The 23,501-nt window shown below is 35.7% G+C and overlaps 1 protein-coding gene across 2 annotated transcripts in view; it reads right to left on the bottom strand.

Annotated features, from left to right (window-relative positions):
• Positions 1–17,402, bottom strand: part of pemt (phosphatidylethanolamine N-methyltransferase) — an 86,116-nt gene extending 68,714 nt beyond the window's left edge. Inside the window, exons 1-3 of one of the 2 annotated variants that reach the window (XM_084434993.1) lie at positions 17,373–17,402; positions 17,173–17,282; positions 13,874–13,981 (exon numbers count right to left, since the gene is read on the bottom strand). In XM_084434993.1, coding sequence (XP_084291119.1) covers positions 13,874–13,981 — 108 coding nt within the window. In that variant the 5' untranslated portion in view covers positions 17,173–17,282; positions 17,373–17,402. Of the gene's footprint in view, positions 1–13,873; positions 13,982–17,172 lie in introns of both variants that reach the window. The other variant, XM_084434992.1, reaches the window with a different exon arrangement.
• Positions 17,403–23,501: the final 6,099 nt, after the last annotated feature.

Below are 23,501 nucleotides of genomic sequence, written 5' to 3'. Positions count from 1 at the left end.
ATGTAGATTACATTAACGGAGATGTAGTTTTTTTTTTTTTTATCAGCTTACAGTGGTTTTGAGATTTCTACTATCATGTGGTGTTTTTGCCTTGTTTCACGTTGTGGTTATTTAGACATTCAATATGTTTCTTCTTTAGACATGCAACGTGATGTTATACTTGCATTTAAACAGTTTTAGCCACTGAGCATGGACTCCTGTACCGTCACTACTGTAGCTGCTAGTGTAAAACAAAGTGGAAAGATGTGGCTAGCATTCGTAGAGTCCATTCCCCGTGTTTACCTCGAAGGTAACGTTACATACAATAGCCGCATTAGCAGTTAGCTGCTATTTGTTAACCACAGTAGAGCAATAAAAACACAGTCTTACCTTTTCAATTTCTGGCAAGTCCCTGATGGTTGGGATGGCACCTTTTCCCAAACGGAGCTTCGAGGCCAAGTTCGCCTGATATTGCCCCAAATTTGTAAATGATTCCGGTGTAAAATGTTTAGCACACACACCTAACGATACGCCACTTGAAAGAGTTGTTGGGACAGCGTCATTAAAAATGAATTTCCTCCACTGTTCCCTGATAGTTTCGTCCATTTTTGGTAGATAAAACACATTTGCATGTTGTTTGTGGCAGTCACCCACAGAGCATCTCAAGTGTAGGCTACACTCGGTTTCTCCATCTTTCTCGAGTCGACTAAACTGAATCTGAGGGGGAGAGGGGCGGGCTTCCCGCGGCATAGGTTTGCGGTGTCCATATTTGGTATATCCTCCCCCGTCTTGACGTCAAGAGGGGGAAGAAATCAAAATCTCGTTTTTTCGTGCGCGTGCACGTGGCCTATTTTACAAACCCTGAGGTAAACAAACGCTTCACTTTTAAATATCGGCTTCCCGGCCAGTGTACAATCATTATGCAATCATAACATACATTGATTCTCGTGGAAAAGTGAAATTTCTACATTATGACTCCTTTAAGGATTATGGAGGCCACTGTGCTCTTAGGAACCTTAAGCGCACCATGTGATATTTCAGTTTTTCTTTTTTAATAAATGTGCAAAAATGTCAACAATTCTGTGTTTTTCTGTCAATATGGGGTGCTGTGTGTACAATAATGAGGAAAAAAATGAACTTAAATGATTTTAGCAAATGGCTACAATATAACAAAGAGTGAAACATTTAAGGGGGTCTGAATACTTTCCGTACCCACTGTGTGTATATATATATATATATATATATACATATATATATATATATATTTAACGTTTTCCACAGATGTCGGGAAATTGCGACCACATATTCATAAAACTATAAGAGCACTGATATCAGCGTCACTCATCATCGGCCAGCTGTTCCTGGAATCACTGTAAGCCAGAAATGTTTCATTTATTCACACATTCAGAGCCGAGCTCTCATTTCTTCTTCTATGAGGCAATCAACTCTTCATCAACATTCAGTCATTTGAGGTCAGCACTGATCTCATCGCTTTTCTTGTTCTTTATTTGGAGTAAGCTAGTCTTTGAGAATGTTTTATTAACTCTAAAGACTGCATGAAATGGCTTGATGAGCACATGTGTGGATGTAGGTCCTATTAAGTAAATGACACATATCAGACGCCTCTGCGATTTTGTTCTGTGCTGATGGCCTCAAATAAATTAGAAAGCTGCGATGTTCAAGTGTTCATATAAAGATGCATGATTTTGGGGGAAAAGATCTAACTGTGATTTTTCTGTTAAAACATTCCAGGTTTGCTCTGCTTGTTCGTAGGAATGCACAAGTTGGCAAGAATTTTGTGATTATATATCAAAATGGCCATAAAATATTATGATATTATTATGTTATTATTATTATTAATTATAATAATAATAATAATAATAATAAATACAAATATAATAATATAATAAATATAAAACATAAATTATATAGTAAATATAATAATTATATTATTACTTCTGACAAATATTACTATTGCAATATTTAACTAAAATAAAATTATAAATTATTTCAAAAAATATATATAATAATAATAATAATAATAATTTTTAACTGTAAAAGTACAATACTAATATTTCTAGCATTCTTAATTTCTTGATTTTATTATTAATATAATTAAATCATAATAAATATAATTACTAAATAAAAACAAAAAGAATCATTACTATTATAATAGTTCACTGAAAAATAAAAAAGTATTTAAGAAAAGTAATATAATATTGATACAAAAAAAATTATATAAGCATATGGCTGTCAAAATTTCTTCATTTTCAAATGTTAAATCATCAAACTTTTATTTTGGCGTTTGTCGTTAGAAGATGGATGGCATGTGTTGCACGTTTACAAACTGACATTAAAGCGACTCAAACTCAGAGCAGCATTTACTGTAAAAATAATTGTTGGTTTAACTTAAAAAAAGTTGAATAAAATCATTGAAATAAATTTTTTTAGTTAATGTAAAGGAGGAGATTGGTTTAATCAACAGAATCTAAAAATATTCCGTTATCTGAACCACATTAGTTAGAAAAAAGTTGTGATAACAAATCATGAACATAATTTTTTTTACAGATCATGAGCTGCTCACATGTAAACGAACACAAGTTTCACTCTGAAACACACAATGCATATATTTATTTAAATCACAGCCTTTGGGATGATAATCACACTAAGCCATTTTATGGCTGTCAAAATAAACTTCAAATTAATCGATTTTAAAATAGAAAATTCACATTCTAATGCAAAAAGGTGCATTCGAATTTTAGGTGTGTGTCATGCGGCCTTTTCAGCCCTAATAAGGACCCTTAGAAATCCACGTACAATTATATACAGTACAGTACAAATTATATATTCTTTTTTAAATCCCTTTCACTTAAATTGATCCAAATTGATCCGAGCACGAGATTATCCAAGCGTCTCTTCCATGACGCAGTTTCATGCCCACGTTTGGCTGATTCAGGCTGAAGTTTGGTAGAAAATGCATCCAGAAATGGCAACCTCTTCGCATCTACTGAGATGACGGCATCCAAGAAATCAATTATGCCTCTATCAGTCAAATAAAGAGGAGTAAAGTGCCAATTAAAACTTCATGCCGCTGGCTGGCCATGATTTCTACTCTAGAGAAGAGGATAGAATGGAAAATATGAAGCTAAACATAGACGCCATAGTTAGAAGTAAAATCTGACTCACTTACTGAAATGCAAATATATATATACAGTATATATAAAGTTTAGGTTGATTTTAAATGTTTTTAAAATAATTCTTTTTTGTTCACCAAGGATGCATTAAAAAAAATATATATATATATATTAAAAAAAACAGTAATTATTATGACAATTTGTTTTCTATTTTAATATATTTTAAAGTGTAATTTATTCCTGTGATCAAAGCTGAATTTTCAGCATCATTACTCCAGTCTTCAGTGTCACATGATCCTTCACAAATCATTCTGATAAGAAATGTTTATTATTATTATCAATGTTGAAATCAGTTATGTAAAAAAAAAGAAAAAAAGAGAAAAAATTCTTTGATGAATAAAAAGTTCAAAAACAGCATTTATCTGAAAAAGAAAGATTTTGCAACATTATACACTACCGTTCAAAAGTTTGGAGTCAATACGTTTATTCAGCAAGGATGCATTAAATTGATCAAAAGTTACAGTCAAGACATTTATAATGTTACAAAATAACTTTCTACTCATCAAAAATCCTGAAAAAAGAGGTAGATAACTGTTTCCAACACTGATAATAATGATAAATGTTTCTTGATCATCAAATCATCATATTAGAGTGATTTGTGAAGGATCATGTGACACTGAAGACTGGAGTAATGATGCTGAACATTCAGCTTTGATCACAGGAATAAATTACACTTTTTAACTAAATTATACTATATATTCACATAGAAAACAGCTGTTTTAAATTGGATCAATATTTCACAATATTACTGTTATTTTTTTATTTTTTATTTTTTTTAATCAAACAGCCTTGGTGAAAATCTTACCGATCCCAAACTTATGAACATCTATATCCATATATATATATTTATAATCAATAAAATAAACAAACACAATCTGAGATCTGTGTTTCTGGTACAGCCAGACGTCCTTTCCTAAAGACTCATTACTTCTCAAATGAGATCGAGTCCCGACTGATGGTGTCGGAGGAAGGAAAGAGGGATGATAAACGGATGTGGAAGTCCTGCAGTTCTGTGGCCCACACGAGAAGCACAGCAGAAGTCTCACACACACACACACACACACACGGCGAGGGTTTGGAGACAGTGGAGCCGCCGAGACGTGAGACACGAGCCAGACTGTATCAGGATGCTACTATTACAGGCACACGTCGTATTATTAGCACACTCTCACACCAGAGCTTTAGCTGTACACACACACTCTTGACGTCACCGTTTCTCGGCTGTGTGAAAGCGTCTGCTTGAGAAGATGCTGTGATACATGCTACAAACCATTTAAATGTTTAATTCATGTCACTTGCATAAGTTTAATACTCTCATACGCTTTTAGAAGCCAATAATACAATACAATATAATCAAATGTACAATTAAAGTCTTTGTAAACAAATATTGCACAGGGATTGAATCACATGTATACTTGAAACTTTTTGGTTTACTATTTTTAGTCCACATCCCATTACCACTGCTTTGTACATTTGATCAAATTTATTTAAAAAATATTTTTCGAAAAATAATGAATCAACATTTTTACATTTTCTTTATGAAGAATTTTCTGAATCATATAATGAAAGATACTTTCTTTTTTTTTTAAACAAATATTAATATTTTTCTTTTTGGTTTACTATTTCTAGTCCACTTCCTAATAAGACTGCTGTATTTTATAACATTTATTTTAAATATTTATTTTAAATATATATATTTTAATTTTTTTAAATTTAAGACATTTCAGAATCATACAATAAAAGATACAAAAAAAGGTTTAAACAAATATTTTTAAATATAATTTTTTTTTTCTTTTTGGTTATTATTATTTGGTTACTATTTTTAGTCCACCTCCCATTAGCACTACAGTTGTATATTTTATAATATATATGTATATATATATGTGTGTGTGTGTGTGTGTGTGTGTGTGTGTGTGTGTGTGTGTGTGTGTGTGTGTGTGTGTGTGTGTATATATATTATTATTTTTTTTATTAAATGTTTAATTTTCTTTAAAAAGAAATTTGGGAATCATACATTAAAATGTACAAACAAAAGCTTTGTAAACAAATATTGCATATGAATATAATATTATCACATAAATATTTTAAAACGTATTATTTATTTTTTTGGTTTACTATTTTTAGTCCACTTCCCAATAACACTGCTGTTGGATAATTTTATACAATGTATTCTTTATTTTACAAATATTCTTTATTTTATTTTTATCAAATGTTACATTTTCTTTATAAAGAAATTTTGGAACAATAAAAGTGTTTGTAAACAAATATTGCACAGAGGTAGAATTCCATGAACATTTTTAAATATTAAAATATATGAATCCCATTAACCACAAAGCTGGTCAGTGTAGCCCTGCACACACACTCATTGTCCATATTTTTTAATAGTTTATTGCGTTAACCACCCAAACGATGGTTTTCAAAGCTAACACACACGGACTAAGAGCCACAAAACAGTTAAAAATGCACAATGATCCCAAATAATCATAATTAGATTATGCAATGATCACAATGTGCCCTGTTTCTGCATATGCCAGCATGAGGAACAGAACGACTGCTAATCTCAGGCAGGATCTGTGTGAAACTGAAAGGTCACGGTGAAGGAGAGGACATCTCGATCCCCTTCACACACTCGTTCTACTCCTGCGGGAGAACACAGGGACACAGTGTGTTCCCGCTCGGAGGGAAGACGAACCTGAATGTTTTTCCACGGCTCGCACCTTCAGTTCCCTCAGCGCTAACGAAGTCTGGCACACGATTCCTCACGCCGTGCAGATCCAAAAACTTAGTTATGCATCGAATATTTTTTTAAGGAATTTTAAGATTAAAATAGAAGTTGAAATATGATCATTTTATAATTACAGGTGTAATTTTAAATTTGTTTAACTTTTACACTACCAGTCAAAGGAAACATTTCTTATTATTATATGTTTTTGCTGATTGATATTTTTGTAGAAACTGTCGATATGCGCTACCATTCAAAAGTTTGGCGTATTTAAAAAGAAGATTTAAAAAAAGCTGCATATTTAAAAAATTTTTTTTTAAATATTTAAAAAAAAGAAATTAGTAAATTTATTCAGCAAAGATGCATTAAATTGATCAAAAGTGACATTTATAATGTTACAAAAGATTCAGTTTTAAATTAATGCTGTTCTTTTGAACTTTCTATTTATCAAAGAATCCTGAAAAATAAAATGCATCACGGTTTCCACAGAAATATGAACTGTTTTCAACACTGATAATAATCATAAATGTTTCTTGAGCATCAAATCATCATATTAGAATGATTTCTGAAGGATCATGTGACTCTGAAGACTGGAGTAATGATGCTGAAAATTCAGCTTTGATCACAGGAATAAATTACACTTTACTGTATATTCACATAGAAAACAGCTGTTTTACATTACAATAATATTTCACAATATCACTGTTTTTTCTGTATTTTTAATCAAACAAATGCAGCCGTAGTGAGCAGAAGAGACTTTTTTTTCTTTTTTTCTTAACATTAATTACCTTAATTACTCCAAACTTTTCACTGGTAGTGTATCATTTATAATGTATTTTTAAATATTGAAAATATATTTTTACATTTTTCAAACATATCGAGTTTTTTCATCAAACATAACATTTTCATTATAAAGAAATTTTGGAGTTGTTAGAACAATATACAGTTATTCAAATTATGGCTGACATAAATGAGGTTTGATAACACTGAAAAAAATGATTCGTTAAATTTAATAAAAAAAATTATTATGGTAAGTGGTTGCACACAATTGATTTTAGCTACATTTAAACAACTGCATTAAGTTGAACTAAAATTTATTAAGTTCAACTTAATGCATTTGTTTAAATGTAGCTAAAATCAGTTGTGTGCAACCACTTACCATAACATTTTTTTATTAAATTCAACGAATAATTTTTTTCAGTGAATAAGCAGAACAAAAGATACAGAAAAGCTACTTTTGCACAAAGTTTGCAAAGCATAAACATTAATTATGTAAGGTACAACACGGGCATTAGTTCAAAAAACAAAATCCTTGTTGTTTTTTATTGTCAGTATTAAGTATAGAGTAGCTCCTGCATGACCTCTCGCTGCAAGCCTCTCACACACATTTCCTCTGAAATAACACTGCGTTTCTGCACTCACTTCTTTAAAAGGAACCCTAATGTTTGCTTGAGAGTGCTGAAGGCTGTAACTAAAAAAGAAATGGCCAAAACTTCTTTAGAAGGACTAAACACTCTAAATGGCGTGCACTTATAAAGCAGCGTGAAAGCAGGGAAAGTGCTAAAAGAAGAACAACGACGAACAGGTACAAATGAGTGTTGGGAAAGAGGTCCATTGAAAGCTCACAGACACTCTGAGTGAGTGAGTGAGTGTGTGAGTGTGTGTGTGTGTGTGTGTGTGTGTGTGTGTGTGTGAGTGTGTGTGTGTGTGTGTGAGTGAGTGAGTGTGTGTGTGTGTGTGTGTGTGTGTGTGTGTGTGTGTGTGTGTGTGTGTGTGTGTGCGTGTCTGAGTGAGTGAGTGTGTGTGTGTGTGTGTGTGTGTGTGTGTGTGTGTGTGTGTGTGTGTGTGTGTGTGTGTGTGTCTGGTTAAACCAAGAACACCATTTGCAAACCTGCATCTATTAAAGATCTGCTGGTCTAAACATCTGATCCAAGATCAGCTCTTAAATCACCTCTCACTGTGTTCAATACAAGCTCAGCTGAATCCACAGAATTTGTGACAATGCACACAATTATCAAAATAATAATAATAATAATAATAATTTTACAAAAAAGGCAAAGTTACAGAGGAATTGAAAATGTAAGCAATGAACATGAATGTGGCCAATTCTTGGAGTAATCACGTTTATTATTTTATAAAATCTCTTTAATTCTATATATATATACACTGCTCAAAAAAATTAAAGGAACACTTTGAAAACACATCAGATCTCAATGGGGAAAAATATCATACTGGATATCTATACTAATATGGACAGGGTAATGTGTTATGAACGAAAGGATGCCACATCGTTTGATGGAAATGAAAATGATCAACCTACAGAGGATTGAATTCAAAGACACCCCGGAAATCTAAGTGAAAAAATGATGCAGCAGGCTTGTCAATTTTGCTGAAATTTCATTGCAGCAACTCAAAATGGTACTCAGTAGTTTGTATGGCCCCCACGTGCTTGTATGCATGCCTGACAACGTCGGGGCATGCTCCTAATGAGACGACGGATGGTGTCCTGGGGTATTTCCTCCCAGATCTGGACCAGCGCATCACTGAGCTCCTGGACAGTCTGAGGTGCAACCAGGTGATGTCAGATGGACCGAAACACAATGTCCCAGAGGTGTTCTATTGGATGTAGGTCAGGTGAGCGTGGTGGCCCTTCAATGGTATCATTCCTTCATCCTCCAGGAACTGCCTGCATGCTCTCGCCACATGAGGCCGGGCATTGTTGTGCACCAGGAGGAACCCAGGACCCACTGCACCAGCATAGGGTCTGACAATGGATCCAAGGATTTCATCCCGATACCTAATGGCAGTCAGGGTGCCATTGTCTAGCCTGCAGAGGTCTGTGCGTCCCTCCATGATTATGCCTCCCCAGACCATCACTGACCCACCACCAAACCGGTCATGCTGAACGATGTTACAAGCAGCATAACATTCTCCACGGCTTCTCCAGACCCTTTCCTGTCTGTCACGTGCTCAGGGTGAACCTGCTCTCATTTGTGAAAACCACAGGGCACCAGTGGCGGACCTGCCAATTCTGGTGTTCAATGGGAAATGCCAATCGAGCTCCCTGGTGCTGGGCAGTGAGCACAGGGCCCACTAGAGGCCGTCGGGCCCTCAGGCCACCCTCATGAAGTCTGTTTCTGATTGTTTGGTCAGAGACATTCACACCAGTGTTCTGCTGGAGGTCATTTTGTAGGGCTCTGGCAGTGCTCATCATGTTCCTCCTCGTACAAAGGAGCAGATACCGGTCCTGCTGATGGGTTAAGGACCTTCTACGGCCCTGTCCAGCTCTCCTAGAGTAGCTGTCTGTCTTCCTGGAATCTCCTCCATGCTCTTGAGACTGTGCTGGGAGACACAGCAAACCTTCTGGCAATGGCACGTATTGATGAGCCATCCTGAAGGAGCTGGACTGCCTGCGCAACCTCTGTAGGGTCCAGGTATCGCCTCATGCTACCAGTAGTGACACTGACCCTAGCCAAATGCAAAACTGGTGAAAAACAGTCTGAAAAGATGAGTAGGGAAAAAATGTCAGTGGCCTCCACCTGTAAAACCATTCCTGTTTTGGGGGTTGTCTCACTGTTGCCCATCTAGTGCACCTGCTGTTAATGTCATTAACACTAAAGCAACTGAAACTGATTACCAACCCCCTCTGTTACTTAACTGACCAGATCAATATCCCAGGAGTTTAACTGACTTGATGATATTCTCTGATTAAAAAGTGTTCCCTTTATTTTTTTGAGCAGTGTATATATATAAATTGCTAAAACATGCAACAAAATTACAAAAATGAAAACATAAAAATAAAAACGAATTTAAAGAGCTAAAGTAATAGTTTCTCTCTTAAACTAAAATAACACTGGTTAGGAGCTGAATGATTCTGGAGAAATTGAGAATCGTTAGGGGCGATTGGGGATGTAAAAATAAAAAATCTTGCATCACAATAAGTGTATCGTGATTGTCAAAACATTTTAGGTTTAGTGACAACATGTTACAATGTTTACATGCTACATTTTCTGGTAAGCTACTTTTTTTTATCATTGCTTGACACAAATTTCACAATTTCAATTCAATTCAATTCTTGTGATTTGATTTAATATTGACTCATTTGGATAAATATTAGGTACACAAGATAGGCCTTCATTTTTCTCAAGAAAAAAACAAATCTCACCTAATGCTGTAAACATACAGAGAGCCCTATCAGCTGGTCGTATTTTTTAAGGTTAAAAAATAATATAAGTAAAAATATAATAAATATGTAATATAGTACACATATTTAGCAAATACTCTCTATTGCTCTTTTTTTTCTAGCCAACTAATGTGCTATAGCCCATATTATGGTCATTAAATGGCTTTGGTAATATATTACCATATTAAATGGTAAATGTGGCATAATTGTTCTCCGGCTGTTTTATTGACCTCTTTCCGCGGATGAAAAACACTGATTGATCGATATTATGTATGAGGAATATACATTTCGGTAAGTTGTACTGTATCTTTCAACATTGTTCATTCGTGTTTATTTACTATTAGAGACGATCGGTTCACGTGCCGCTAGGAATCTGTCAAGTCACATTTACAAACGCCAAAACTGTATTTATTGTTTGAATTTCGTACTAAAATTGACCGAATCTGCGAGCTGAGTTTTTTTTTTATATCATAAGTAACCTGCTCTGTCTAGTCTGTCGGTCTCCGTGTCCGCTTTGCTTCGCGATTCTTCTGTGCGTGAGAAAATGGATGTGTGGCGTGAGAGCGTGTGAAAAGTGTCAGTCGCGTGAGTCTCACGGTCCTTCCACACTGGACGCGATTTTGACGCACGAATAATTCGCGTGATGGTTTTATTTTTTGATCAGCTGTTTGTGTAATGAGCGTAGCATTGCCAACCAACTCGGTTATCTCGACTGTGAGTGTGTTGTGTGATAGTTTTAGTCGTTGTATAGTCCTGTGCTGTGTAGGCTAGCAGGCTAAACTACATTTGGGATAGAAAGCTAACACTATTATCATCAAAGATAGAGACAGAGAACGTGTTTAATTTGAACGTAACAAAATGTAGTGAGACTAGGGCTGCTTTTAGTATACTATACATTCTTTGTGTGATATCTACAGTTTCTAGTCGAATGATTTTAACTTGTTACTTCGTGTGTTACATTGTGGTACGTTAGTTGAAGACGCAAAAAAACTGTGGAAAACCCTCAGGGACACCTGTGTGAGGAAGAGGAGAGAGGAAAAGGAAACTAAGAGTGGACATTAGCTCATACTCCCCTTCAGACTCTCTGTTCAGTCAGATTGGGTGCACCCAACACCTTCTTTTCTGTCTTTTAAAGAAAATGAAAAGCTCGTCTTCACTGGATGATGATGAAGATGATGATGATGATGATGATGATGATGTGTCCTTGTTTTCTCAGCTGGCGGCGCGAAAGTTTTGGAATGTTGAAGCTCTGAACGTCACAGATGTCGCAAATTCGCGTCGCGGATAGATGTGAATGGTTTTGACGCGGAATATTCGCACGCAAACTATTCACTTTTTCGTTTCGCTTTTTCGTCACGCGTCCGGTGTGAAAGGGCCTTCACGGTGAATGCGTGAGAGTTGGCCGCTCTGTAATTGTAAGTGCTCAATGTAACCCAAACTGAAGCTTTTTTTAAAGAAAAGGAGTGGAAATGGATTTGTGATAATCAAAACTTTCCCAGACAGCAACATAGCGTCGGCCCAGATCCGGGCCACATCTGGCACATGTGGATTCAGCGCGTACCAGATGTGGGCCGGATCTGGGCCGACGCTATGTTGCTGTTGCTGTCTGATTTGCCACATGTATGCTGTCGATTGAGATGAACTCGAATTGAACTCGGAAGATTCCTTTAAAAGCATCCCACTTATACACGCTTTTAGGATAACTGGGTCATGCTAACCAGCCCAAAACTGACCACTTCTCCTACATCTGTCTCACGCAGATCCTGGATCAGACTTTGAAAAATTAATAACTCCCATAGCATCACAACCTGACAACAAAACAACCAGTCTTGTCCATAAACCCGATCCACCAGGGAAAAGAGACAAAGAAGCCACCCAGAGAGAGAGTGATTCTGATAATACGCAGCTTAAAGATTAGTCGATCCCACAATGCACCTGGCACACAATGGCACACAGATCTGTATTATCCACAATGACAGCCCAGCTCAGCATGACAGATGACTCACATTCACGGATAATAAAGTCATTTCACAGATGCAGTGAAGTAGACGAAGGGAAATCTCTTGAGATACACCATGTGTTAATGTGACGTGGTGCGAAAAAAATATCCAAGTATAGCCTACATTCGGTGACTGAAATATGAATTATGAATGTGTAAGATCATTTTGATGTCGTAAGTGTAGTTATGAGATATTTTGACGATAGACCGCACTGGGTTAACATTGCCAAAGCAATGACACCTCATGAAGTCACAATTAAAGTTGTAAAGTGAATACATTTACACTAGTAACACTTTACAATAAGGTCCCATTGGTTAATGCAGTAAGTCACATTAACTAATAATGAGCAATACACTTGTGACAGTGTCTTTGTTAACGTCAGTTCATAAAATACAGCTCATTGTTAGTTCATGTCAGATCAGGTTCATTATACTTTACAATTAGGTCAAATTAATGCATTAACTAACAATTAGGGATGAACTGATATGAACATTTTGGCCGATACCGAATAATTCTTTATATTTGAAAGCCGATGACCGATATATTGGACGATAAATTTTTTAGATCATTTTTGAGAGCCTGATTACAAAAACAAAAATCTCACCATTAAAAGCCATGTCCAAAACACATAATTATAACATTCTCATTATAATTTTATGTAGACTATATGACACTTTACTGTATTTTCCTTTTTTGAAGTGATTCCAATCATATTTCAAGCAATTCAAACCCATCATGTTGAACAGTGTGCATCTAAAGTGTCTCAGCTGGAGGAAATAATACATTATTTATATAATAATTTATTATTATGTTCATGTTAGTTGTCAGTGCATTAAGTAATGTTAAAAGACACAATTTTGATATTAATAATGTATAGGTAAATGTTGAAATTAGCTTAGCAAATGCAAATTTTCAGTGTTAGTTCATGTTAAGAAATGGAACATTTTTCTCCTCTAAAAATGTAAAAAAAAAAAAAAAACATTGATGACTCATCCTGCACTACACAGATTTGCGTCCAATCAAATGCTCTCTAAAATGAGAATGCCCCTCCCACAAATGTTTCAGAAGAAAATGCATTGACACACACAGGAAATAAATCTGAAAATCAAATGATTTCATGGGGTTTTTCCATTTAGGCATGTGCAAAACTATAAATTTTAATAATCATCTAGTCGGTGGGTTGTCTGAATGACTAGTCGGTGTTAAGTTAGTATAATTAGGCTGTGTCATGCATAGCAGCCCGCCGTCAGAAGTGTTTCTGAGGGATTCATGCAAATCCTTCAATAACAGCCTCTTTGAGAACATAACAAACGATTAATAAGAAGAATTTATAATAAGAAAACACATCTTATATGACTTTGATTTCAAAAGAGGCCTACTCACAGCATGCAAGTCCTATAATAAAGATATAACTGCCTATAAAATAACTATAAAAATACTCCCTTCTGTGACTTCTTTTATACTTTAGATTAGAATTGCATCTGTGCTACAACGACACTTTTTACATTGTCATGACATATCATTTTTGTGACTTCAGTTCTTCTGTGCTTTCCTATTTCAAACAAGAGCAATCCGTACAGCATTCTCAATGGTTTATAAATGTTTTTAACACTGAGACTGCGAGAGGACAACCGAAGTCGGACTAATGTTTATAAATGTTTATAAATGTTATGCAAGACAGACATGCTCACATAACCGCGTTGCGTGAGAAACACAGAGTCATGCAATTCATGATAAATATAATCTGATGGTGATAGTGCCTTCAGGTTGAAGAGACGCAGCGGCAGTGACTCACCACATTCCAGAAGAAAGGATTGAAGATGATCGCAATGACAGCCACGCAGAACCTGGGCTCTGTCAGGTCCATTAACCTCGACAGCTCTGTCAACACGGACACGTCCATCTGAGGAGAGAAACACACCACCAAACAAAACAAAAGTGTGTAAGTGTGCACTTTTAGGATATTTTAGGTCAAATACAGAACATGCATACCTGCAAACTCATCGCTGGTCTGACATCGAAATAGGCCAGTCACGTGATTCATGCAAATCGAGTTTTTTTTTATTTTATTTTTATAATTGGTTATTTATTATTATGTTCATGTTAGTTGTCATTGCATTAAGTAATGTTAAAAGATACAACTTTTGATTGTAATACTGTATAGGTAAATGTTGAAATTAGATTAGCAAATGCTCATTTTCATTGTTAGTTCATGTTAACAAATGGAACACACATTTAAAATGTAGTTTTTCTCTTCTAAAAATGTACAAAAAATATTGATGACTCATCCTGCACTACACAGATTTGCGTCCAATCAAATGCTCTTTAAAATGAGAATGCCCCTCCCACAAACTAGCAAGTAGGAAGTATCACCATTGCTGTGATGTAACCCAAACTACATGTTTCAGAAGAAAATGCATTGACACACACAGGAAATAAATCTGAAAATCAAATGATTTCATGGGGTTTTTCCATTTAGGCATGTGCAAAACTGAGTTTTATTTTTTGGGGGGGGGGCAAATATAAAAAAAGCAATATTTTATGGTATTTTCTTTTCCTCTAACCTCTGTATGAGGCCTAATAAAGCAGTGTTTATACTTTGTGTAAGGGGTAACCGCTGTATTTCTGCTCTTCCATAAGCGCCACCTACTGTCAGAGATTAGTATTTTCATTCAGCCCGTCTGCCGTTTTGGTTCAGACCAGTTACATATAACACACATAGTCAGTTATTAGGCTGAAACATGGGATTTATCCATTTTTAACCTTTTTGTTTTTGCCAAAAACTTGTATTATGTCACCTATAAAGTTCTTTAAATCAGTTTTTTTTTTTACAGTTTATGTTGCCATCGACATTGGTGTTGCTTCAAAACATAAACATGTACTTTTAATCTAATACCAGAATTTTACAACACATCAAACTGTGTTGTCGCTCATTTACAGCATAACTTTAGCAGTTCGCGTCGCTTCACATTTCATAAAACTTGTGTGCATTTGTGAAGATTATCATGATGAACAAAATGTGTCAAGAATTCAACTTTTCTTGGTCACTGCAACAAAGCCAAACCAAAAATCCTACTGACTTTTTTGTCGAGGGCATTACAATCATAACATGCTGATTGAGCAACTTTATTTTCTTCAGATCTGAACGTTACATTGATCATTATAGCAGGGCTTATGTAAAGAGACTTGCCCTGTATTAATTACAGTGGCAGTTTTCACAACTAGACAAATAAATGCAATTAAATCAATTTTTATCTATCACCCACATTTACGCAGAAGACTTAATTTAGTTGCATCCAAACCATTTTATTCCCTGAGGATTCGAGCATTATGCAACAAACTGTGATTTATTGACGCCATCAAGTACAAAAGGGCATTAGAAAGGAACAAAGCGGCCTTTTAAACACTTGCTGTGTGAAGACTGCTCTTTGTTTATGGAAAGAGGGGCTGATATCGCCCTGAGCGATGTCTCCTCTTCTAGTCTCAGTAACACACATTAGATAGGCCAACAATATAAAAGCCCATTGACTGCGTTTACATGCACAACAGATTTCAAATGAATCTGAATTTGTCCGTGGTCTGATTATGTAATGTAACACATTAACCTGACTGCTAAAACAGAGTAAACTGATATGCTGTATCCTTAAACTCTGACTGGCATATATTCCTGGTCCAACACACCCGTCTGGAAGTTTCTACCAATCCTGAAGACCGGGAGCCTCGTTTATTACCGTTGCGTTTTCACAAAAACAGGCCCTGAAAGAGCCGTATGCCACTTCTGATAAGCTGTGATTTATAAAAATCAAACTTGACGGGAAAATTTGCGCAGGATCTGAGGGACTGATGAAGGAAAGCCACTTTAAATCTTCATTATGAGTCCTAATCATAAATAGAGTTCACATGTTCACAATTTAAATAATTAAAAGAATGATTTAAACTATGTTTTACATTTGATATGTACATTTAGATTAAATATGCCGTTCTCATTAATGGGGTTAAGCACTTAAATTACATGAAATCATTACAGAGAAGTTACATTTTTTATATTCTAATAAATGGAAATATTTGTAGTGGATGTGATGCGTTCGAACACTTTTCCTGTGGCATGCTGTGTTTCAATGTTTGCTTAGCGCAGAACTTGTGGTCTGAGGGAATATTTACATGCAAATAATGATCAATAATGCACAATAAGGCCTGTTTCCATTAAAAATATAAAGCAACTGAAAATACTATAGGAAAATATTCAGAAAAACTTTCTCTGAAATGTATTTTTTACTATTTGATTTATTTGTTAAAAAACAAGGCGAGGATCGGCTACTAAATTCTTTTTAGCAATGTAATGTGACGCACATCCGTATCTCATATTTTCCAAATGTCTTGTACCGTTAAACATGGTATATCACGTGGATGAATATGCATATGCAAATGATATGCAGATGAGGATATGCATAGTAAAAGGAGGCACTGTAAGCTCATATATGGTTATTTCGGGCAGGAGACAACATAATGTGCTCACAATCTTCCACTGGAATTTTGTGCTGGTTCTGGCATACACACGGTTTTATAAGTCTGGATTTTTTTGGGGCGTACGCCATTTATGGCTTTCGGGCGCACGTACACTTTTAGTGAGGATCCTACATACAGTTTTATAAATGAGCCCCCTGGTTCAAGTCTGCAGGATTGGACACTCTTAACAATCATTTCATTCAAATATTTATTTATATGTGCAAATCTAAACACATGTAATTTTGTGTGATATTAGATATAGAGACAGTGAAAACTGTCCTGAAAAGAAAAAGAAAAAAAAACGTTCTAAATATGTTATTTTGGTGATCAAAGATGAGTTGAAAAGGATAAGATTATGGACTACAGGGGGACTTTGACTGTATAAGCTCCGCCCCTATATCTGTTCTGCAGCTGAAACAAAATCATCAGATTGTGATGACAGCGCGTGCACAAACAATCAAAAGCACGTTAAACAATTACATTAGGAAAAAAACACCACGTCGCAATGATGATGATAAACGAGCAGTGTGTTGCTGTAGCGTGATCAGAGAGCTGGAACTACAGGCTTCTGCAGTGAGATGATCTGACCTGACTGTAATCCACGTTATTCAAGCCTCCACAGCAGTCCAGTGCGAGGTTTCTGTCGAACAGCGACTCTGAATCAGACACACAGTCTGCTCTCTTTCAGGAACATGTCACTGGCGTTCAGAATAAACGACACACACTTTTATTACCGTAATTGGTGAGGAACTTTCAGCATGCAAAACACAGCGGACATGACAGTTTACCTTTGACCCGCTTCAGTCGCCTGGAACTCTGGGAAATGGAGTTTTTTGTCAATCAAACGCTTGAGCAAGATATAAAATTACCCTGTTTTGTGTAGGGATTTATTGACTTTGTTTTGTGATAGACTATTAGTTCACTCGTTGGAAGCAGTGTATTGATGTTCATCATCCTGAGACTGAGTTCACTCACATTGGTCTTTTTTATTTATATATATATATATATTTAGTTTTGTTGGTTCTCCCCCTGGACACATTTGAGAACCACTGGACTTTAGAGCATAAGAGACAAATGGGGTTAATATTTTATTTTTATTTATTTTTTCAAAAATGTCCCCCAAAATGCCTGATAAACATGATTTAAGTCCTCTATAGACATGCATGAAATCAATGACCTGTTTTGTAAAGTCATATTTTACATGTAATCATAACATTGTCCTAAGATGTTGATTTATGACAAACAATTAGATTTAAATGATTATTACAAAATGTGGTTACACTTTATTTTAAGGCGACATAGTTACATTATACTTACATAAATAGTCATATTAATTAACTACATGCACTTAGAGTTATGGTTATGGGTTTGGTTTAGGGTTAGTTACTTGTAATTACTGTTATTACTATAGTAATTACATGTAGTTATGTCACCTTAAAATAAAGTGTTACCCAAAATATTACCATATTTCCATAGGAGTGCTAAATTTGACCACTAAATTGATGTCAGTCATTTTTAAAGACCAAGTAGAAGTTGTTGTGATGGTGAAACCTCTGAAAAGCCCTAAATGTGCTCTTTAAAGGTCATCCAGACTTAAACCTGTGGAGAAATTCACTCAAATATAATGTATAACAGAGGACAAAAGTCGTAAGAATGATTCTCATGAATGGTTGAAATGAATGAGTTCACATTCAGCCTATGTATTTTTAATGTGACCCAGAATGTGGCATAATATTTCAAAATATTCATTCACTTCTTTTGCAAAACATATAAAGTATTTATAACTAATAATTCAGTTACGTTGGGCTGTATTTACACAAGTGTTCTCATAAATTAAGCATGTGTATATAAACAGCATCTTTAACTTTACTGTGGGTGACAAATGTTCAAGAGCATTTGTAGGCATTATTAGTTGTTATTTTTGATGACTTTATGTTCTCGAGTGGGTTATGCGAGCATGTTTCCCCCCATATGTAAAGTCAGGGTAGAGTCATCAATGATTCCCTGTGAGTCACTTCACATGCGAGAGATACAGACGGGGAAGAAGGATAGAGTTTAGTGGATGGAAAGAGAGTGGGTTTGAGTCCAGTGTGCGTCACGTCCCTCTGTCCTGATCCTCTTCTCTTTTGCGAACATCAAAGACGGCAAAGAAGATAAAAGGAAGATTGTGAAGGAAAAAGTCACGCTGACACAGCATCTTATGATATGAATGTGTTCTGCTGCTCAGAATCTCATACAGAAATGAAAAAGTCAATGTGTTGCAATGCTTTTTTAAATATGTTTTGTATGGTGCAATGCAGTCTTGATTTAAATATCTCAAGGTCCCCCTGTGGTGAAAATCCAGCTTTTAATGTTGTTTATGTGTCTATGTGGTGTTTTTAATATGCTTTAAGTCAAAGCATGTGTAAATTCATAAGTCGACACCATTGCTGAGTATTTCCTCCTTAAAACTGCAGTGAACCAAAGACAGTCTCAAAAACACGCTTTGAAATCGCTGGTGTTTCTGACGTCACAAACTACCTTGTAACCAATCAGATCAACGTGTGATCGTCAACCAGTGGATCTCTGAGCTGAGTGAGTGAGTGGAGGCGGGGCTCATTTGCATATTCATAGAACCACGAATACTAAATGAGGCAAGGGTGTCAAGTTACATTCAAGATATTTTAAGCAAAAAATTAGTATTTCAGGGAAAAAAACATTTAAATATATCATTTTGGTGATAAAGATTATTCAGGTGAATAGAGATGAGATAAAATGATTGACTAAAGGGGGACTTTAACCATGCTAATGATTTACCACTGCTCATTCTCATTTAACTAAGCTTTGTCTTATTCCTTCATGTACTCTATAGTTTCTACCTAAATTGTAATCAATGAATTGCTTTTTGCAACCTAATATACTTCCATAATTTAGAGTGAAATGGTATATTCAATGAGTAAAAATGTTGGGATTGTTATTATGAGACTGTGACCATTATTTAAGAGACGTTAAGGTAAAAAGCAGATAATTCATGATTCATTTGTGTGGACTGTACTCTTGGATTATCTATGATTGTGTTTTTCACATAAACGTGTGCTTTCACTTGGATCTGGCCTCTCCTCATTCCTGCTCATGTTACAGATAAAAGGCATTACACATAAAAAGCAGAGTGACAAAGAATACAAAATGTCACTCTGAATTTCTGAAAGAAAACTGAAAAGTGAGGCTGATGTGTCCAGATGCACAAAATCATTCATTCTCATTTGAGCCGAGCAACCCATTCACTGGCAATCAGTGCGGATCCTGCCACTCGTGAAAAGGCTCTATTTCGGGGAGCTTTAGGTGTTGCTTTACCCGCATGAGTCCAATAAGAGCCGATGGTTCAGGCGGTTCGAGGACTGGAACTCATCAGGCTGTAACCACTGAGAAAAGACGCTGATAAATGCCTTTCAGTTCGCTTGTTTTGTCCTGTCAGTGCAGGGTGGTTATTTTCGGAGGAGAGCACTTTTACATTATAACCAGCCATGTGACATTTTGAATCAAGCCGCTTTGAAAGAGACATCTGCCAAAATCAGTGTTGCTTGGTCATAATCGTCACTTAAAGAAGTCGTCACTTATGCTAACTACAGGGTTTGCATTCAAGTGTTGTAGTCAAAACCGAGACCAAGTCCAGTGTGTGTTGTGATTACAAGACCACCCTTACACAAAATAAGTGTACTTCAAGTTTATTTAATAAAGTATACTTAAAGTCCCCCTGTAGTCAATAATTGTATCCCTTAAAACTCACCCAAATGACATATTTAAATGTTTTTTTCTTGGAAAAAAAAATTCTTCATGCCTTAAAATATCTTGAATGTAACTCGACACCCTTGCCTCATTTAGTATGCGCGGTTCTATGAATATGCAAATGAGCCCCGCCTCCACTCACTCACTCAGCTCAGAGATCCACTGGTTGACGATCACACGTTGATCTGATTGGTTACAAGGTAGTTTGTGACGTCAGAAACACCAGCGATTTCAAAGTGTGTTTTTGAGACTGTCTTTGGTTCACTGCAGTTTTAAGGAGGAAATACTCAGCAATGGTGTCGACTTATGAACTTACACATGCTTTGTCTTATTAAAAACACCACATAGACACATAAACAACATTAAAAGCTGGATTTTCACCACATGGGGACCACAGTAAAGTTCAATAGGCCTGGTTTCAGGGTTTAGATTAAGCCAGGATTAGGCCTATCTAAGTATCTTTTATAAACGTGCCTTAGCAAAAAAACAACTTTTTAGTGTATAAAAGTATACTTTTATATATACTTTATGTATACTTTAACCCTGGGTTTAGCCCAACAAAAAATACTAAAACTAGTAAAACTACTATTAAAATGAAAACAGAATAAAAAAAACTTTTTAATTAAAAATATTAATAAAAACTAAAATAGTAAGAGATCCCATTAGTATACATTAGTTAATGCATTAACTAACAATGAGCCATACATTTGACAGTATTTATTAATCTTTGTTACCATTAGTTATTAATAAAAACACAACTGTTCATTGTTAGTTCATGTTAGAAACATTTTTTATTTTAAAAATGTATTAGTAAATGTTGAAATGAATATTAACTAGGATTAATAAATGCTTTAGAAGTATTTTTTGTGATTAGTTCATGTTAACTAATGGAACCTTATTGTAAAGTGTTGCAATGATGCTAAAATAACACTGATAATAATGAACGCCCATTTCTCTTTATTTCAGAAAGTGCTAATCTAGTTTTGTTTGTGAACAACCTTTGCATTCAGCTGTTGAGTCTTTCTGTCCTTGATAATGTTTTGGACAATCTGGAACAGAAAGAAAAAGTCTTGTCTTCTAAATCCATATAAGTGCAGTAAATGCAACTGTACAATACTGACCACAGATATGATATGCTGGAACAAATGATTCATTCCAAGACCTTTACCCACTATAAACATGTGCATTGCTGAGAGGGATCAGGTGGTTCTGTCTTCATGTGATGCATATAAATAGAAGTTACTTTGGATACATATGTGGGTGTACTAAGGTAAAGTTATGATCAAGTTTTCCCAGCAAAACTTCTCCCATGGCTTGCGGAGTCACACTTTTAAAATTTCTTTCACACAAACATTTACAAGCTATTTTCACCCATTGCCTTGAGGTAAAAACAAAAAAACAACATGTAATAAGGGGTATTCTGTTGAGTTATATAAACAGCATTGGTACACAAAATGCAATTCTGAAGAAACAACCATCAATATGCACCACGGACAGAGGACTGTGGTTTAAGCCCTCCAGGGAACTTTGTTTTTTGGTGTTTGCGTCACACATGGAAATGCAGGGAAGGATCGTTGAGTTCGAACTGGAATATTTCTCAGTGCAGATCCAGTTACATCCCGCTGGTCAGTCCACTGGGATCCGGCTCTGTTAATATTGTGATGCAGTTGGCACAGTGTGTGTGTCGCTATCAGCTGAATATACAGTGGAAGATGAGCAGAAGAGTGTGTTTCTGACCTGCGTGTGAATCATCAAGGCTTGTATGGCGATTCGGGCTGATCCCAAACTGTTATTTTCCCGCTGACTGTTGTGTCTGACTCACGGTTTTGACTGTATTTAAGCTTCATAGCGGTAATTTTGCAGAGGATCACTGTACAGGTAACATGACGAGACAAGACAGAAAACGCCCCCCTTAAGGAAAATGTGACATTACAGTGAAACAAAACATAAATGTGACTAGAATTGCCATCCCGGTTTTGAGTGACTATGGCAGGAGTTATTCACCAAATATTAAAATTGCTCAGCCTTCATAATTAATTAGTATTTTCACTGAAAATATTTTTGTACAAAGGGGGCGTTTTGCCCCAGCAGTGGGGTAAAACGCCCCCCAAGGTGGGGTAAAATGCCCCCTTTTTTACCAACCAGTTTGCTTCATAGATCAACAGCAAAATTAACAGACAATAGTTTTTAATCTCTAAAGGTAAAAGGCAAGTAATGTATCAACATGTATATATATTAATATTTATTTCAGCAATGTCCAAAATAGCCAAATTTAACTACCTTCCATCAGTGAGCTAACTTTGCTAGCAAGCTAACTAGTTAATGCTCACTTGAGGTAATTTTTTCATGTTTTGTTCAAATATTTAGATTTTACCACCTAGTTATACTGCATTAAGTGTAAAACAAAGGATTTGATAGACAGAAATATTTTATTATAGTAATTATGATAGAGAAACTATGCCCCCAGGGGGGGGCGTTTTACCCCTCAGCGTAGGGGGCGTTTTACCCCACAAGCTATGAGTTTTTTAAAAAATGTTTAATTTTTACAATATAATTATATTCCTTATAAATAATATATGATCTCAAACTACAGACTTCACTATTCATCTATCATACATCACTGCGATATCCTGCAGAACAATATTCTCTTAAACACTTATTTACTAATATCTGAAAATTATAGCATTTACCATGTAATCCTCTTCTCTTCAAATGTGTCGCTGGTGTCAGCTTCTCCATAGAGATTTGTATATCCCCGTTATCAACGTAGTGCATAGCAACAGTAAAAATGTATCTTGACTACTTTTAGTGGTTATTTTGGGAAAAACAGGTGGGGGGCGTTTTACCCCAGGGGGGCGTTTTCCCCCACTCTACCCTACGTGATTATTCTCGTCCTGTAAAAGTAAAATAAAGTAGGCCTACTACTTGCACTTCTCCTGAAATGCGTCTCTATAGCACGTACATTGTATTTATCATGCAATTTATACGCGAAAATGAGTTTTCACGTGCATATGATACGCACTTTATGGCGTGTAATACGCACGCACTCCACACCCCTCCTACCCAATGTGTTTACAGTGCGTATCATATGCAGGGGAAAAAATCATTTTCACGTTGATTTGTGGTCACGTACAAATTGCACGTTAAATACA

The sequence above is a fragment of the Rutilus rutilus genome (genome assembly GCF_951802725.1).
Source record: "Rutilus rutilus genome assembly, chromosome: 16".
Taxonomy (NCBI): Eukaryota; Metazoa; Chordata; class Actinopteri; order Cypriniformes; family Leuciscidae; genus Rutilus; species Rutilus rutilus.
This window is presented reverse-complemented; position numbering and strand designations above follow the sequence as displayed.